At 24.5% G+C, this 18544-nt stretch overlaps 4 protein-coding genes across 6 annotated transcripts; 2 read left to right on the top strand and 2 right to left on the bottom strand.

Annotated features, from left to right (window-relative positions):
- Positions 1–3094: 3094 nt before the first annotated feature.
- LOC132928484 (protein zwilch homolog) lies at positions 3095–8810 on the bottom strand. 2 transcript variants are annotated; one of them, XM_060993183.1, is made up of 13 exons: positions 8549–8810; positions 7871–8047; positions 7714–7798; positions 7530–7644; positions 7054–7285; positions 6818–6973; positions 5567–5716; positions 5301–5508; positions 5162–5241; positions 4890–5092; positions 4557–4829; positions 4352–4470; positions 3095–3457 (listed from the first exon to the last, which is right to left on the bottom strand). In XM_060993183.1, exons 2-13 carry the CDS (start codon positions 8018–8020, stop codon positions 3351–3353), a joined length of 1878 nt encoding a protein of 625 aa, XP_060849166.1. In that variant the 5' UTR covers positions 8021–8047; positions 8549–8810; the 3' UTR covers positions 3095–3350. The 2 variants fall into 2 exon arrangements, with proteins under 2 accessions (XP_060849166.1, XP_060849165.1); XM_060993182.1 differs by having other exon boundaries at positions 7871–8050.
- Positions 8811–8928: 118 nt separating this feature from the next.
- LOC132930753 (nudC domain-containing protein 2-like) lies at positions 8929–11214 on the top strand. Of its 2 annotated transcripts, XM_060996786.1 has the most exons (4): positions 8929–9367; positions 9432–9641; positions 10149–10198; positions 11033–11214. In XM_060996786.1, the coding sequence occupies exons 1-3, from the start codon at positions 9176–9178 to the stop codon at positions 10155–10157; spliced, it is 411 nt and encodes a 136-aa protein (XP_060852769.1). In that variant the 5' UTR covers positions 8929–9175; the 3' UTR covers positions 10158–10198; positions 11033–11214. The 2 variants fall into 2 exon arrangements, with proteins under 2 accessions (XP_060852769.1, XP_060852768.1); XM_060996785.1 differs by lacking the exon at positions 10149–10198 and having other exon boundaries at positions 8937–9367.
- Positions 11215–13016: 1802 nt separating this feature from the next.
- LOC132928486 (probable glutamate--tRNA ligase, mitochondrial) lies at positions 13017–15552 on the top strand. The gene is made up of 9 exons (XM_060993186.1): positions 13017–13318; positions 13482–13716; positions 13775–13964; positions 14029–14243; positions 14328–14553; positions 14613–14773; positions 14927–15087; positions 15172–15323; positions 15392–15552. Exons 1-9 carry the CDS (start codon positions 13198–13200, stop codon positions 15476–15478), a joined length of 1548 nt encoding a protein of 515 aa, XP_060849169.1. The 5' UTR covers positions 13017–13197; the 3' UTR covers positions 15479–15552.
- LOC132928487 (MICOS complex subunit Mic27) lies at positions 15110–18521 on the bottom strand. The gene is made up of 6 exons (XM_060993187.1): positions 18361–18521; positions 18145–18284; positions 17923–18068; positions 16538–16771; positions 15648–15826; positions 15110–15589 (listed from the first exon to the last, which is right to left on the bottom strand). Exons 1-6 carry the CDS (start codon positions 18388–18390, stop codon positions 15566–15568), a joined length of 753 nt encoding a protein of 250 aa, XP_060849170.1. The 5' UTR covers positions 18391–18521; the 3' UTR covers positions 15110–15565.
- Positions 18522–18544: the final 23 nt, after the last annotated feature.

Genomic DNA, 18544 nt, shown 5'->3' on the forward strand with positions numbered 1-18544 from the left:
ATAGGTATTCATTATCCATATATTATTATTATTATTATATATTTATATATATATCAGTACTGCGTGTTATCAATTATGATAAGTATATAATATAATACACACTATTTAAAAATATATTAAATAAACATATGAAATATACCTACATACGGGCGTAATACGTTTAAAAATGTTTTACTTTTAAAAGTATAATTGTTCGTTTGTTGAAAAAACAAAAATAATATTTTTCTGTAGGTACCTACCTACGAGTCGTGCCGTACCACTGGTGCAGCGAGTAAGCGTACGCACATAATGCGTATATAGTAGGTAATTAATTTTACACAATATTTCCATGTGATCCCGTGTGTACTTGCTATTTTTGACAAGTATTATTAAATTTTGTTTGGTGGAATTAATAAGCGTGGTCAACGTGGCACAGTTATAAAACAAAAATTTTCTTGTTCCATTTCGGTTGACTGAAGTCGTTACATAAATAATGTGTACGTGTAAGACTTCCTTGACCAATACACACTAGGTAGGTATATAAGCCTTTAGGTCATTTCTAAGTAGATAATCACGCCACGAGTACACAACAAATATCAGGTGCTTACCTACAATTAATAAATAGTATAATAATACAAACATTCGTTAATATTACCTATAGGTACGTATTGTGGCGAACATCGTTTCGACTAAAAAATATGTTTTCGTGGCTTGGTGGTTTCTGATGTATGAACTGTGAATAAAATACTTTTTAGTTTTTAAAATGTGTTTATAATCGCTACCTAAGGCTTGAATGTATGTGTATTTACAAACCAAAAATATATTCTTTTGAAAATGTTTGTAGTTGTAGACGCGGATTAAAATCTTTGAAAATAAATCGAACAAGCATATATTGATGTAATTATGTCAATGTATTCAAATGAGAATGAATAATTGAATTTGATATTTTTGAATAAAATAAAAGCTTTTACACTGTATTTTAAAAATACAATTTACGTGTAGTACCACTAGTACCATTATCGGCTGTCGACAAACACAATTAAAACTTTGAGTATATTAAGAAACATTATTGTGTATCTATTTTAAATTGTTGTTAATATTTTTTTTTAATTATTATCAATATCATAAAATAGTTAACCAGAAGATGTCCATTATCCACATAATACAAAATATATTGTTTGTCGATAACAAAGAGAAGAAAAATCAAAAAAGTCCCAATGTTTAAATTTATTTCATTTGAATTACTGAAAAATACCGTTCAACATATTATTAAAATGTTACCTACCTGATAAAGCCCAAATCCAGTAAAGTATATGTAAGTACATAAGCGCAATTTGAGTTTTAAATTTGGGGGGCTATTATAATTTGCATATACAAGTATATACTATGTGTATGCTCCCTGAAATATATAAATGTGGAAAGGGATATATAGTATATACAAACCATTTTGGGGGGAGCTATGATTGATTTTGAGGGGGTTTAGTCCCACTCAAATTGCGCTTATGTAGCAGGTTTCATTTTCAAATAATATCCAATAATCCAACTGTCAAACACCGCTCTGCTTCGGGATCTAGACGGTCTAGTAATCAAATGTACGAAAAAACACCAAAAAATTAGTCACGATTTATAATAAACTAATAAAAACTAATAAGTATTTTTTAAAAATTGAAAAATTATAATAACTTTTTTTGAAAATGGTTTGTGGCACATATCTTGTTGCCTTTTATCCCTTAAAACACGTATTTATTGTATCAGACGATACAGAAAATATTATTCACTTTTAGAATTTTTTTCTAAAAACATCGAATATAGCCTCCTTTTAAAAATGAGGTCAAAAGAATATTAAAATCATCGAAAACACCATTTATTTATTAATTATTTCAATTATATTATAACAAAATAAATAGATACTAAAGAAAGAAGTGTATAGCTTACTAGCTTAGTAGGTAATATTGATATAATGATGTCTATAAATCATTATATTTTTAGATTAAAGTTCATATTTTTTTCAATAAAATATATTTACAGTTATAACAACATGAATGAAAAAATTAAGCACTACAACGGGCAACAACATAAACCACACGAAGAAGAAACCACTCAATAACAGAACTTAAGTTTTACCTAAATTTTTCTTTCGTAATTTATTTTAACAGGTCTCTAACCCATTTTCTTTAAAGTCAACGAATAATATAAAAAAAATAAACGTGATATTAGTCACCCACTTGCTCTGTTGTAAAGCAGCTTTTCGTTTGAGTGAGTGAAATAATATTATTTTTCCTTTACAAGTGATGTATGGATTTTGGTTATTACGACAATGGTACCTATATTATAATTTACAATATAATTTTTTAAGTTGAATACGAAGAGTATAGACTCTATTATCAATCATTATGAATATTATACGTATGAGATTTAATTTTAATATTTTTATTTTTGCAATTGACAATGTACATCACTGTAGAATATATAAATCAATTTACTTATAAATCTGTTCATACTAATACTCAAAACAGTATTTTTTGTAAAATAAATACTCGCCCGTACAAACCACATTTTGACTCAAAAAATCCAATCCGAAATAATCATCTCTTATAAAAATATATTGTCTATATGTGGATACCTTTAGAGAGGTATTTAGGGGGGCAGGGGGCTTGGGCTCCGGACAGTAAATTTTGAATTTTGGAGAGTATTTTGATACAATACGGTACCTAGGTTTTTCTTACTTGGGGCGCAAAACTCCTAAATACATTTCTGGATACCTTCCCATGTAATAATAAAAGAAAATTAAATGGCAGAAGCAGCTTTTCTACTAAGCAAAAATATACCAAACAACCCTATCGAAAACATATCCATCAACGATATATCCATATCAATTAAAAATAAAATTATCTTGTCAATTGTCATGGCAACACTACTGGGACTCCGTATCTCCTACCAATAAACTTTAATCCATCAAAAGTTCAGTGAAACAATGGTATGCACCTCCAGACCTCAACCGACAGAAAGATATTGCTATCACAAGAATAAGAATTGAAACACTCTTGCTACGTATCTCTTTCTAAAAAGGAAAGATCATCCACCAATGACACATGTAAAACAAATATTCAAAGAATGCAGGTTAAAAATTGAATTATATTTTAATTATTTTAAGTTTTAGTATACATAAATTAATAACTAATATAAAAAAATATTTTAATACAAAATTTGTTTTAATTTTATAACAAATCAGAGTCCGTTTATTATACTGTTATACAAGTATACAACTTTCACTAAACATATATATTGTAAAATTTTAAGCAGTAAACATACATATCATAGATACATTTAAAAATAATTAAAATTAGAAAAACATTACTACCAATACTCATCTAATTTAAATGGTCTGACAATACATGGAAGTTAATGCAGTAATAAGTTTCTAGGGGTACAGTTGTTTGGTCCATTAATTTTTCCTTGGTTTCGCCGTTAGTAACATCTATTAATAAACATAAATTTAAATATGCATAAGTTGTAAGGTGGAAATTAAAATATTTAAATCATGTATAATTATAATTAATGGCTAAAAATAACACAACTAATACTCAATATTGGAAATATCGGAGGAAGGTAAAACAATGTATTTTAAAAAAAAAAGAAAAAAATATGTGTTATTTTATACACATTTGTAAAACAAAAATAAATACAAGAGTAAGTAAACTTACTTTTTGGAAAATAGGCGAAAATAATATCTTTTATAACTGTAATATATCAGATTGTATAAAAAATTACTTTAATTCCTAAAAGCAATAGTATTAAACAACAGTACTATATCCTATTACCTTTAAAATTAACTAAAACAATCAGTGGAAACCATATAAAAAATCCACTTTAATCACATTAACTTACACAAGGAAAACTATTTTTTAATAGGTACCTATCACATAAACAATTATAACAATAAAATAAAAATCAATATTTCATAAATTTCAAATTATGTATGTTTATCAAATATTCACCAACCAAGCTCACCCCCCTCCCTTTTCTTTTTCTTTACTTTTTTAGTTATTCAAAACCTGATACTTGGAACTTTCAAATCTATAATATAAAGACCATACTATCAGTCTTGGTGTTTTTTATAATACAAAAGACATTTCCAACAGAAAAACAAACTTCTGTTAAATATTAAATTCAATCTAAATCTATTTTATAATTTTGCAAAACCGTTTTTAAGGTTAGGTTTTTGAGGACTATTATCTTTAATATAAACATTTAAAACAGAAAAATTAACTAATCTATAAATTAATTGCTTAACTTATAAGATAATAAAATAATTATTACTAATTACTGAAATAAAATTTTTAAAATAATCGTTTTAAACTTATTTACAGACCTTGGTATGATATTTGTTTAGGCAAAATATTTTCAGAATTGCGATGAAATGTACTAATAACACGTCGATTACTATTTTGTGATGTTAATTGTAATGTCCAATTGTCATAAGTAAAAGCTCTGAAATAAAATTATTAAATAAATAGACAATGTGAATCATTCAAACATTTATCAATATGTTTATATATTAATACTAAATATAATACTTTGGTATATGATGTTCGATAAAATGTGTATTGATTGATGATTGCAAAACCTGGGGTGGTAATGTTTTCACAGAAGTAATTGTTTTTATAGGAGATGAATCTCCAAGATAATAACGCAAAGCATTTGTTACTACAGGCATCATACTTTGTGTAGTTATATTTAACATAGATTCAGTGACAGAAGCTAAATCTAAAACTGTATGAACTCTACATAACCAAATCATCCATGAGTTTAATGTTGACCACCATTCTGAATATTCAATATTACAAAATCTAAAAGAAAGATAATATAAATTTAAAATATACAATATTAAGTATATGTACAATACTAACTTTTTATTATATTCTAGTTTTAAATGATCCGCTAAAGCTATTTTAGAAATTAAAAATGCTTGGGTATAATCATTTTTAAGTTTTTCAATTCCGATTTCAATTAATAACTGAACGGGGTCATAAAGTTTTTCTGGATTAGACGCTGTGTTTCCTGGTAAAGATTTTAATATTTGAGCTAATCGCGTACCATTTGATGATTTAATCTATTTAATGACATAATGTAATAATATAATAATCAATGGTTCATTATCGTTCTTTAAAGTAATACATACCAATGGTTTGAAAGTTTCATTTCTTACAGCTTTATACAAGTGTTTGAAACATTCAATTAAATCATTATATGATTTGCATTCTAAATAATATTTAAATTAAATTAATTGTTAATTTTAAAAATATTTCTTCTATACTCACCCAACAAATAGGTCCAAAGCTTATCAGTAAATTCTTGTTGAATACATTCTGCAGCAATAACATCCCTGACACATTGACAAAATAGTTTTTGATCATTATCTTCTTGGCCTCCAAACTTGCCTCGTTTGTACAATGTAGAAGATATGCTTTGCAACATAGCAGGAAACTTTTCAACAATTTGTCCATTAGCACCACCTCTTATATCACCCTTTCAAATTCAACACAAGTTATATATTAAAATAAAATAGTGGTTAGAGAATATTTACTTGAAATTGAGGAAATACAATGTTATGCCTATTTGTTAAACATTCATCTTTCAAATATGTTAATTGTTCTATTAGATCCTCCAAGAACAGTAATTGGTGCCACAATGGGTGTAATGGACTAGTTTCATGGCCTAATGTACACTGGACATTCTGTAAACAAAATATTTATGAAAAATGAATAATTATTATTAATATTTTCTATCATAAACATGACATGCAGTACACTGAGAGCACTTGGAATTTTTAGTAAAGTGACAGCTCATGATTAGATGCATTAATTCGGACACATCATATATTATATAATATTTACTCAAACTTTCATATTTTTAATCAAGCTTTCAAATAATATTTTCATAATAATAAGTAACATCATTTATTATAAGAACATGTTGTATTTATATAATTTGAGCACAGATATTTTATGCAAATACGGTAAAACTTGTCAAAGATGGATCACTAATAGTACAGAAACCTAAATTGTATTGAAAATTACTTTAGAACCAGTGACTTTCTAGTTAAAATTTAACAAGTGGAACCAGTTTAAAAACAAAATAACATTTGTACGTCCAGTAAATTGTAAATTATACAACCCTTAATAAAACAGAATGTTATGTTGTTAAAATGGACAAAAAATATTTTCTATCCACACATATTATTTTGTTATTAATAATTGTAATCCACAATTGGTAAATGGTAATAAACATATTATGTATTTTTTTTTTAAATAAATTAATTTTCGCAAACGGACCACTAAACCATTAATTATTATTTATTTATTTATATCTTACTCATTAAGGTAAACATTGCCATTAAAATACTGCTTAGTTATTACATTATACTTTGTACTTGTCTTGTTAATTATTTGAATTGCATTGTTGGAAAGTTATTTGAATTTTTAGAAGACAAAAATTATTCAAATTATACTACACTCAGATATTTTAAATCATACCATGACTACTTTTCAGATGTCTTAAGCTATTGAAAATTCAAGGGGATTAGACCCAAATAGTACTTTCCAATTTCTACCCAAGTACTTTGTACACCATCCTATTGGAACATCACAAGTCGCCACTGAATGATTAAAACAACATTATGTTAAACAAAATATATACTGAATATATTAATAATTATATAGTATTAAATTATTACATTTAATTACCATAAAAGAAAAAAAATAATACAACTAAATTATTTAATAAAATCTAGTTTTTAAAAGAATTTGATATTATTATATCATATACTTATACTTACAATAAACGATTCTGTTGTCATAAGAGGAGCAAAAAGAGATGGTCGTCGCCAGCTAAGATTAAGTATAACCATGCCTGGACCATTTTCAATAAATGTAAACTCTTCAGTATTAGTAGCTGAAGTCAAATTTATAACTGCCGATACTTTTGACTCTAACTAGATTTGTCAAAAATAATTAATATTTTTTAAAATGCAAAAAATTTTATAAAATTTCAATTAAGCTATAATTTATTTACAATCATTGATGAAACTTGAGGAAATTTCTTATGCGTTTCTATCATATTTTGTACAGAAAGCTCATCATGTTCCACATCATTACGTCCTTTATACTCGCCCCAATAACGAGAATGCCATCCTTTATAAACATCACCACCCAATAAAATTGTATTGTTTTTCAATCCATCACATAATATAAATAATGGTATACTTAAAAACTGTTCATCCTTTAATTTTAAGTATACTAATTGCCTAAAATATAAAAATTTCAAGTATTAACTAAGTATTGATAGAAGACTCGTCTTTTCTTGCACCCCTTGGTACCAAAAAAATGTTATTACATCATTTTAATAAGAGTAGTTATAAAATTATAAAATTTAAAAATGACAATGACAACAATTAACAATCATCACAACTGAAAAATGGTATATACATTAATAATAATTATTCAATTGTTATAATATTTAAACAATTAGGTTTGACTCAACTAGTTTACCTTGCATGAAGCAAATTTAAAGGAATATGACTGTCTTCCGGTTTGTTTATTTCTACTTGAACTTTTTGAGCTTTTATTGGACTGAAAGGACATTCTAACGGATTTCCAGTCAATTCTATCAACAAATAATAACAAATCAATACAACTGTGATTTCCTGCATATCTAAAATTTAATCTTAGGTACCAAATTCATCATCTTCTTCTTCTTCTTCATCAGAACTTGAAAAAGATTTAACAATAGAGTTCACAACTTTTTGAGCATGTTTTTTCTAAAAAATCAAAATTTATTATTTATTAATTTAAAAATTTATTTAGTAGGTATATACAATGATTATACTTACATGAATGTAACCAACTATTGGGTTTTCAACACCACTTGGACAAAATGGCCGGATATAAGAGATAGTATTAGGATCACATTGATTCAGAACAAAGTCGGGGTGTAAATTCACTCTTCCGTGGCAACTTTTAAGAAAATTATTAAGATCCATTTATATTTTAATAATAATGAAGATTAGCTACTGAAATCATACATAAAAGAATAAATATTGCAAATCATTTTTACATTTTAAAATATGAAACAAAGGTAATATGTACTATGTTTTTGTTACCTATTTCATAAAATGTAGTAATTACAAATTTACCTACTATAGAAATTGATTATAATGCCTTTTAAGAGACTACAATTATATTGAGAACAATACAACTGCATATGAACTGCATATTATGTTATATTTTTCATAAATTAAGTTTTAAATGGTGCTATGCGTATCAAATGATATTAGTAATTAAATATTAACAATATATTAGTAATTTAAAGTACATAGGTATCTATAAATACATGACACTGACATATTGTCCTTCGGAGAAATAATAATAAATGAATATAAATTTATAATTCATTCTTTTTTGGAAAAATAAAATACCTACCAAAATACGTTGGAAAATATAAAATCTAACAAAATACATACATTGATAAATCAGCATAGGTAGGTAGTAGCTATGGTATAGGTACTTACATTCAGTTTTGAAATAAAAAATCTTTTACTAGAAAAATAATTCTTCTAATTATATTATATTATATGTCTGCTTCTACGTTTAAACCACATAAATTATCTAAGTATCAGTATCAAGTGATCAATAAATATCAAACAGTATCCTGAATGCTAGGCCCTGACTCCTTAAAAATTGTTATTACTAAATACTTTCAGTTTCAATTTTATGAATTTACTATTTACTGAATTTATAAATTATAATCAAACTCGAAACTATCAAAATACTACATTATTGTTCAATGAAATAAATTGGCGGGAAAATCAATTAGAGGTTAATATTGATAATAATATAATATTTTATAAGTGATAGTGAAAGCGCTAAATCCAATATCTTATTATCTTATTAAAAAATAATCTTTTTATAGTTCAAGATACTAAAATTTATAATTTATAGCAAATTTATTTAAAATTAAATTTAAATAATATTAAATGTATGTAAATAGTGAATACATAATAAAATTATTTACATTTTACTTTAACTAAGTACTAATTGTATTTACTAAAAATTATAGTAACAGCCATTATTAGTTAATTAAACTAATAAGTGCTTAAACAGCATTAGGTGTGATACCTGCAGAAATTTTAATAAATATGGATATTAGCCATTTTGATGAAAAAAGTGGTATTGTACCATGTAATACAGAATGGGGTAGATGGTGGCAAACTGTGGATGAATTACATATTGAAGTAACACTTCCAGTTAATACCAAATCCAAAGATGTCAAAGTCAATGTCACTAACTCAAGTATTACTTGTCAAATTTTAGGAAAAACTTTATTTTCTGTTAGTTTTCAACTATTGTTTCACATGTCATTGTATTGTATTATTTACTGTCTTTGTCTTTCAGGGCAATTTGTTTGGAAAAATTCGTAGTGACGACACTTTATGGACATTAGAGGACAATGGTACTTTGTTAAACATTGTATTAACAAAAGCAGATTTTTCAGAGAAAGAAATTGTTTGGGAAGCTATAATGAAGGATGGATCATTTAAAGCAGATCCTTTAACATATATTGAAATGTCAAAAAAAATGGATTTAGAAAAGCTTCAAATTAAGGTATGTAAAGTAACTTAACATTTGAAATAATTAAAGTAAAAATAATATGTTAATATGCTATACATTTTACAAAAATAAATAAAAATATATTTCTTAGATCTTGGATAGATACTTCTTAATTATATAATCAGTTGAATTGTCAATATTTTTATTTGATTTTATATGGAAACAAATTTATGATAAAATTTAATTCATTTTTTATTAATTATTTGTATGTTTCAAATGGATTTGAATAATATAAATTCACAATAATTGTAGATATAAATATTTAATCAATTTATATTTAGTATAATTTCTTTATTATTAAAATACAATCCTTATCATTCATGACTATTCAATTTTAAATTACGTATATAATTATAACACAATTTAAATTATAAAGGACAATTTTAACTTTGAGTCAAAGAAAAAAAATCAATTAAATTCACTATTGTCAATCCCAAGGTTTTATATTATTATTTTTTATTTAATTAATCAAATTTATTAAATCTTGTATTTTCTTTTCAGATTCTGTAATCCTTAAATTTGAATATTCTTTATAATTATTGAAAAAATAGGTAATCAGGATTTTTTAAAAGCAATTATACCTTTTTTTTAATATTTACCTTGCATGAATATTGAATATACACACAAATTAACAAGTTTTATTTAATAATTATATGCCAAATTTAAAAATGGAACTAACGATTTATAACTTTAATGTTTAAAAAATATATATTTTTAATACCACTAAATATTAACGTTTTATACATTAATATACTAGATATAGTATCATAATATGTATAAAGTATTTGTTGGTATTTGTAAACTTTGATTATTAAACACAGCAATTTGTAAAAAAAAAAAAAACTTTTTAGTACTAAAAATAAAAATAATCTTATAAAGTTGTTTTTTGAAGAACTCATTTCTGAATTTTAATAATTTAATATCTGTATTATAAGTTATATCGAACTCCCAATTCAGCACAAACTGCTTTTAAAATGGGAACCAAAATATTAATTAGTAATAAATATTTTCTATTTGTTTTATCTATTGTATCTACCAGGTGTCAATAAATACATTATTATAATATGTGTATTCAAATTGTACATCATAATATTTTTATTAATTTTACTAATTATAAGGACATGTTAATTGAATATTTTAAATTTTTTTCCCAACTTAAACAGATTAAACTAATATTTGTTTTGATAAATTCATACACTCAAAAAGTCTTACATTGACAATCAGCTTATTCAGTCTTTTATTTAATATGCTAGTTTTATAACTATTATGTATTATTGTTATTTAATTATGGTTTTGTATATTGATTATTTAATAAGTAATAATATTTTCATAACAATAAAAATTAATAATTTTTTAATTTATTGGGTTATTGAATTATGTTTTAGTACCCAGGAATGGACTTCAGTAAATCAGAGCTTCAGAAAAATTACGATTCTATACCAGGACTCGGCGGCACTGAATTATAGATTAGTATACCTACATTCTAGACTATATTTGAATAATTAAATTGTTATTTTTAAACTACAAAAATGTAAATAATAAAAATAACTGTATGTTTAGAATTGAATTTGATAATGACAATTACTTATGTTTATTCATCTTAATATATAATTAAACAATCCTATCATACCTATCATTTTAATTAATACATTCATTATTAGTTTCATGCCTATCACTAAAAATGATAATATAAAATTTTAAAATTCCTAATTTGTAATATTAAAATCATTATAACTAAGAGTGTTTTATTTTACTATTGGTATATAGATATTTATATTAATATTTTACATGAAACATTTATTGTTTATATTACTGAATACTGACTAAAATAATTTCTTAATCTATGGTTTATACGTATATTTTGTATTATCTACAAAATGTAACAACAAGTAAATATTGTCTTATTTAAGAAATTTGATTTTGGTAAACAATTTTATGCGTGTCTTAATTATCAAACATTTATACATACTATTAATAAATATTGACTATGAACATATAAAAATTGTATATTACATTAATTAATCTATGCAATGATTAATTTTTTTTTTTAATATATATACTTTAAATTGTCATGACAAAACAATTAAAAATGTTTAACCCTATAAATGTCTTGTCTTATTACTGTATGTAAAAAATATAGATGATTAGTGATTGTAATATTTTTTAGTATAATATTTTTGAAAAATGTCAATGAACATTTTGTTTTATTATCAATAGAACAACAGTACCTAAATATTTATATTGTTTAAAATAATATAACCTATCAGACTTTATGCCCGTAAATAACTCGATGACCATACTAATATGACAACTAATATTGTTATTAACAATTTAATTATTTTATACTGTATGATGATGTGGGTATTATGATTTATATAATTTTAAATAATTATACTTGAAATTTTAATAGATAAATCATAAATTGGTATATTTAGTTCATAGATTTAGTATATCATTATCCAGTTCATACTTTGATGTTTAGAGAATATACAATAGGATCAATGATTTTCACACAGTTTCATTATTGATAAAAATTGTAATATATTTTACCATATATTTAGTAGTTTCACACTGAGTGAGTTATATACAAAGTTGAATAATTTAATAGTTATCTAAAATTTGACCGATCATGGGCCACTAAGTCATATTTAAAGGACCATTAGCTCACTATTGCCTATTAGTGAGGGGAGTTGATACTGGGGTTTATACTTTTAATTAATGTATATATATTAGAAGCAGCAATGACATGATGAATTTGAAATTGTTCAGTGTAGATACTCTAATATTTTCTATCCACCTGAGTACCTGACCACAAAAAAAAAACAGAAAAAGGCTTTTGAGTAGGTATATTTAAATCTTTACAATAAAATTATTTATTATTCAACAAAATACAAAAAAAAATCTTTCGTAAGCCTAAGAAAAATAAATTAACATTATAATACACAAGAGTTATAAATTATAATACTATAAAATATAGGGTAAATATATGTAATATGTCTCATTCAAATAAATATATAATTATACAGTTTACTGAGTTAAAAAATATTCTAATAGTTTCCAATTACATATTTCTTGGATTTGACCTGCGGTTAAAAGTTTAAGTAAAAAAAATTTCATTTTTTATAGTTTATAAATCGATCTATTGAAACCAAAGTAAAATATTAAATAATTTCTAATTTTAATTTTCAGTCCCCACAAATTAGCGATTTAATGAAGTAGTGAAGTACTAAGTAGGTACGGTACTACGGTGAGAACTGAGAATTCAGAGAATTCAGTATTTCAGTTAAAAACTGAAATTAGATTATTAATTTAAGGTTATATAAATTTCTTATCAATTATATTTTTTATCGCGGCTAAAAAATAATTATTAATGATAATATTCTAAAGAACATCTATTTTACCGATTTTCTCATTTCTGTCATTCTAAAATTTTAAAAATATATTATGTATTGGTATTTATAGTTCATACCATAAACTATAGATTATATGATTATAGACATTCGTTTTTAAACCAATAATCGTGTTTAATTCTTGATCGAATAACTATGAAATGATGAATAACTGGGTGTTTAATGTAAGACGTTCTCGGAATATTAAACACATCCAGTATTTGAATATACGATTCTACTCGGATTCTGCAGTCAGAGTACGATTTGCTCCCAGTCCTACTGGTATACATTTAATTACCATTGCTCAGTCATATTAAATATATTTAAAGTTAAACATAAATTATATCTTTTGAATAGTTTTATAATATTTTATATTCAAATTATATTTATTAAAATATAAATGATATCTCTTAAGGTGTATTAATTTTCGTGGTTATTTATTTAGGGCAGTTACATTTAGGTGGATTTCGTACTGCACTATACAACTATTTGTTCGCTAAATCAAAAGGTGGTAAATACATTTTAAGAATTGAGGATACTGATCGTACAAGAGTAGTGCCCAATGCAGTAGAACAACTTCAAGAAGATTTGAAATGGCTGGGAATTGAATTTGATGAAGGACCTAGTAATAGTGAACCTTATGGTCCATATATTCAATCTGAGCGCCTAGAAAATTACCAGTATAAATTAAATCTGATATTTTGTAACTTGTAAAATTCATGTTTGCGTTGTTTTTAGGAAAAGAACACAACAACTGTTAAGTAGTGGACATGCATACAAATGTTATTGTTCTGAAAAAAGACTAGAGCTTTTAAGAAGAGATGCATTACGTACTAGAACTATTCCCCGCTATGATAATAAATGTAGAAGTTTAGATGATGAAGAGTTAGGTCACAATGAAGGGAAAAAATATTGTATAAGATTCAAGGTATAATTTTGATTTTTAAATTTAATTTATATTTATATCTAATATACAAGAAATTAATATTTAGTTGAACCAAAGTGACGGTTTTTTCGATGATCTAGTATATGGTCGCATCGCGAGAAATGTGGCAGCTGTTGAAGGAGACCCGATAATACTAAAATCTGATGGGTTTCCTACTTATCATTTAGCTAATGTCGTTGATGATCATGATATGAAAATTACACATGTTCTTAGAGGTGTCGAATGGCAACCATCAACTTCTAAACATATTTTACTTTATAAGTTAGTAATTCAACAATTCAAAATAAAAATTTATGATTTACACATTTCTGACAATTTGATCATATTACAATTTATATATTCTAGAGCATTTGGTTGGAATCCACCAAACTTTGGACACTTACCATTATTGATCAATAAAGATGGTACAAAACTCTCCAAGCGTCAAAATGACATAACTATCAATTCATATCGTCTTAAAGGAATTTATCCTGAAGCACTTTTAAATTTTGTTATTAGTTGTGGTGGAGGATTTGTTCAAAATAATGAAAGAAATGTTTACATAAGACCTCTATCAGAACTTGTTTCTAAAGTGGGTATGAAATATAGAAACAAAGTTAAAAATGTTTTTAATTGTTGTAATCTTTTTAGTTTGACATAAGTTTACTAAATTCAAATTCATGTCAAGTCCCTCTGGATAAACTGGGATATTTCAATCAAGCTCAGTTAAAAATTGAATTAAATACAGATTTAGGAAGAAAACGAACAACTGAAGAATTAAAAAATATTGTTCAAAATACATTTGCTAAAGAGTAAGATTTATTTTCATTGCTTTATAATACGTAAATTCATGGTTACTGATGGTTTTGTCAATTAGGATTTATGGAAACTTAAAAATATATTTTAATTTATGTACTTTATATTGTTATAACTTAGAAGTTAAATAATGTACTTATTATTTTTAGTAAATCAGTGGAATTAGATTTATCTGAGAAACATTTAAACAAAATACTTAAGTGGAGTATTAATAGAATAACAAATATTAATGAACTTATTCATGAAAATTATAAGTTTATTTGGTTAAAACCATCAGAATTGGCTATTAAATCTATGGATTATGATATAGGTAACAAAATAATTTTACAATATAACATAAACAATTATTTATTTAAGAAATAACACACAGTTAACTATGATTTTGTTCTTATAGACATAGTAATCAAATTAAAAAATCTTTTAATAAACATAGATGATTTCACTATTGATAATTTAGGAATGGTATTAAAAGAATTTTCAAAATCAAACAATATTATGTATAGTAATTTGATGAAAATGCTACGCAACCTTATCAGTGGATTGAAGGTTAGTAAATTTATAATTGGATTATTTATTTTTAATTATTTAAATTATTTATACATTCTTATTTGCAGCAAGGTCCAGGTGTTAGTGAAATAATGGTAATACTTGGCAAAGAAGAAGTGATTGCTAGATTAAATAAAGCCTGTTTGAAAGGCTGAACAATATCTCATTTCACTGCTAAATATGTTTATTGTAACAACTATGTACTAGCAAATATAATATTATGTATAGACTTTTTTGAGTAGTTATTTGCCCTTGTCATCTGTTCCCTATAAACAAAAATAAAATTTGTAATGTATTTAATAACTAATTTTCTTTTAAATTTACATTTTTTTCATTAAAAACCATTTGTTTTAAAGATTCCAATGGTTCTTTCACATAGTCAAACAATGAAACGAATAGTTCTGTCCAATCAGGTTTGCTGGTTTCTTCAGAATTGTCTGATTGGGATTCGGCTTTTGGTAATGGTAATGGTGGCAACTCAAAACCAGTTAAATCCTTGGTTACTAGAATAGAAATTAGAAATCAGTTTAAACATTCAATAGATAATTAAGATACACAGGAAGATTCATCAAACATGGTTCACCCTTCTTTTATCCTTTAATAATGAATTTTATAATATTTTGGAATTTTTAAAAGTACTGAAAGACTGTATTTTCAAATATTTAGATGTTTTTACCTTTTAATTAGTGTGTTATAGTAAAACAATTTTTTTTTAATGTTTACGCATCTAATTTAAAATTCATATGAGCAGTGTGAATTAATTATTAACATTTATATACTAAGTAATTTTATACATGAATATTTTTACTTATTATAACATTTTATTAAACGTATTAATATAATTCTCAAATCATTATAGTACATAAACATTAATAATTCAGACAGAGACTACTTGTTCAATTTACATGCATAAACAATTAAAAATTATTTACTTAATATTTTACAGTAAAGAAGTGTGGTTAAAATTTAAAAAGTTAACTATTAAACACTCCTTAAATAGTAAAGATTTCTAATAAGATTTATTTTTTTTTTTTTTTTCCGAAGCTAATTGTTTACAAAGTTTCTTTTAATAACAAAAAAAAAAAAAGATTTATTTAAGTATACTTAAAAATCTCAAAACACATAATATGCATCATAAATTTATAATTTTAACTTTTAAGTATAAAATGGTAGGTAAATATAATATAAATATAATTTTTATGTTTATTACCAACCATTATTTATCAAATGATAGGAAACAATGGAATAACGTTTAATGATTTTAGTAGCTTCTTCAGATTCTTTTGGATAACCAACATAAAATGCAGCTGATGCTCCAGTTGTGGCATAAACGAGTTTTTTAAACTTTCCTTTTCTAGCTGCTATTAATAAGCCAGCTAAGCCACTTCCAGCCACAAATCCAGCTCGAAGAGTAGAATTATTTTCTTGCCTCAAATCATTCACAAAAGCTTAAAATTCAAAATAAATAATTAATTACATAAAAATATACATAATAAGAACTTCAATTCTTATATGATGTGATATTAATCTTATTTTAGAATAAGCTAGAAAATTTAAATTTGATGTAATCAATAAAATGTTGTTGTTTTTAATATTAGATTAAATTATTTACTATTTTATTAGTGTTTTTTTAAACATTATATTATATTTTAAAATGGTTGCATAAAAATATTTAATAAAAATAATTAACAACTAAATAATATAATTATTATCTAAAATGCTTTTATTTAAATTTGACGATAAACAAATATAATCTAATATTAAAAATGGCTAAATTATTTTCATTATACTAAATGTAAATTTACTAGGTTATGAGTGTATATATTAAATATGATGATAGAACATATAAAGGTATCAATTATCAAGTTCTAGCAATACGTAATAGTAAAATAAAATGTGCAATAATATTGTTTTGTTAATTAAGAAAAATAAAATAATCTTACAAAAATCTAATTTACACAAATTTATAAAATAAAAAATGATAATGCCTTCATGATTGAATAATTTAAAATAAAAAGATTTCAGTATTTTTTTTAAATGTATTTATAAAATAAATACCTATAAGTTTATAATTTTTAATAATTATCCACAATTATTATAACATACAAATTAGAGATTTTTCTAATCCTATTTATTATTTGAGAAAATAGAAGGCAATACATTTTAATCCCAATGTGTTTTTCTGTAATGAGCATATTGGTAAAATTATTGAATATTCATTGACACCTGTGACACAACTAGGTATATACTATCCACACAAAACTTCTCTTAAAACAGTGGAGGGAGTCGTAGCAGTTAGGTAATCCATAAGTAGACAATATGACATGCTAAATCTTTCAGGTAAGATGTTTAGTTCAGTTTATAGTATTCCCACACCAATATGTAACATACATGATTACTTGACCTTAGTACAAAACTTATTGTTTTTGATGCCAAAAATCTATGAAATTTGATACTGGTAAAAACAAAAATTATTGACTTTATTATATTTGTGTTAGCAATAATCTTTTATAACATTTAGTTAGACATTAACCAGAATATATAATTATATTTGTATATTTTTTATATTAACCTTAAAGAAGTTAATTTAATTATTTACATTCTGTGTGGCTGGCCCCAGTCTGAATGAAAATATATACTCTATCTTTGAGTTTGGACCATTGTTGATTTAGATTGACAATTTCTTCTCTAACTTTTTGAATTGACCCTAATGCTAATGTTGGTTGCCAATCATTTTCTTTTTCACTGTAATTTAAATTATCAACATACTTATTACTTAATATTTATTCATTGTATTATCACACAATTATTATATACTCACATTTTCTTTTCTTTGGATTCGTCAGGATATATTGATAAATCTTTAGGTCTGACAAGTTTGGGTTCTTGTTCATCTTTGGCTAATACCACTGGCATTGCTGTATAAGCATAGGCCGTTAATAAAATTCCATTTTTCGCAGTCTAATATTAAATAGAAATTTATAAAACAATTGTGATGAAACCGTGTCAATTTTATATATAACGTCAATACACTTACTCTATTTTTAATAATGCTATTGAACTTCATTATTTTATTTAAATCGCCAATGGAAAACAACAAACAAGTAGACAAATTTTACAACTAAAAGACGAGCGCGAAGAACATTGAACAAGTAGGTGTAGATGCAGAAAAATAATTATTGATAATATTTTTTTGAGTGACTTTTGATAAGAATAAATAA

This window comes from Rhopalosiphum padi, chromosome 4 (assembly GCF_020882245.1).
Source record: "Rhopalosiphum padi isolate XX-2018 chromosome 4, ASM2088224v1, whole genome shotgun sequence".
In the NCBI taxonomy this organism is placed as follows: Eukaryota; Metazoa; Arthropoda; class Insecta; order Hemiptera; family Aphididae; genus Rhopalosiphum; species Rhopalosiphum padi.

What these genes read in the sequence shown, in the direction of transcription:
- LOC132928484 (XM_060993183.1), bottom strand. Translation starts at nt 8,020, where the DNA reads ATGGATCTTAATAATTTTCTTAAAAGTTGCCACGGAAGAGTGAATTTA. An exon ending in CTCAAGTTTCATCAATGATT is followed by an intron (nt 6,974 to 7,053) that starts GTAAATAAATTA and finishes TGACAAATCTAG; the next exon opens with TTAGAGTCAAAAGTATCGGC. An exon ending in GCTTTGGACCTATTTGTTGG is followed by an intron (nt 5,242 to 5,300) that starts GTGAGTATAGAA and finishes AATATTATTTAG; the next exon opens with AATGCAAATCATATAATGAT.
- LOC132930753 (XM_060996785.1), top strand. Translation starts at nt 9,176, where the DNA reads ATGGATATTAGCCATTTTGATGAAAAAAGTGGTATTGTACCATGTAAT. An exon ending in TAGGAAAAACTTTATTTTCT is followed by an intron (nt 9,368 to 9,431) that starts GTTAGTTTTCAA and finishes TTTGTCTTTCAG; the next exon opens with GGCAATTTGTTTGGAAAAAT. An exon ending in TAGAAAAGCTTCAAATTAAG is followed by an intron (nt 9,642 to 11,032) that starts GTATGTAAAGTA and finishes ATTATGTTTTAG; the next exon opens with TACCCAGGAATGGACTTCAG.
- LOC132928486 (XM_060993186.1), top strand. Translation starts at nt 13,198, where the DNA reads ATGATGAATAACTGGGTGTTTAATGTAAGACGTTCTCGGAATATTAAA. An exon ending in ATTTGCTCCCAGTCCTACTG is followed by an intron (nt 13,319 to 13,481) that starts GTATACATTTAA and finishes TTATTTATTTAG; the next exon opens with GGCAGTTACATTTAGGTGGA. An exon ending in CAAAATACATTTGCTAAAGA is followed by an intron (nt 14,774 to 14,926) that starts GTAAGATTTATT and finishes TATTATTTTTAG; the next exon opens with TAAATCAGTGGAATTAGATT.
- LOC132928487 (XM_060993187.1), bottom strand. Translation starts at nt 18,390, where the DNA reads ATGAAGTTCAATAGCATTATTAAAAATAGA. An exon ending in GAATCCAAAGAAAAGAAAAT is followed by an intron (nt 18,069 to 18,144) that starts GTGAGTATATAA and finishes TTTAAATTACAG; the next exon opens with TGAAAAAGAAAATGATTGGC. An exon ending in TGGGGCCAGCCACACAGAAT is followed by an intron (nt 16,772 to 17,922) that starts GTAAATAATTAA and finishes TTGAATTTTAAG; the next exon opens with CTTTTGTGAATGATTTGAGG.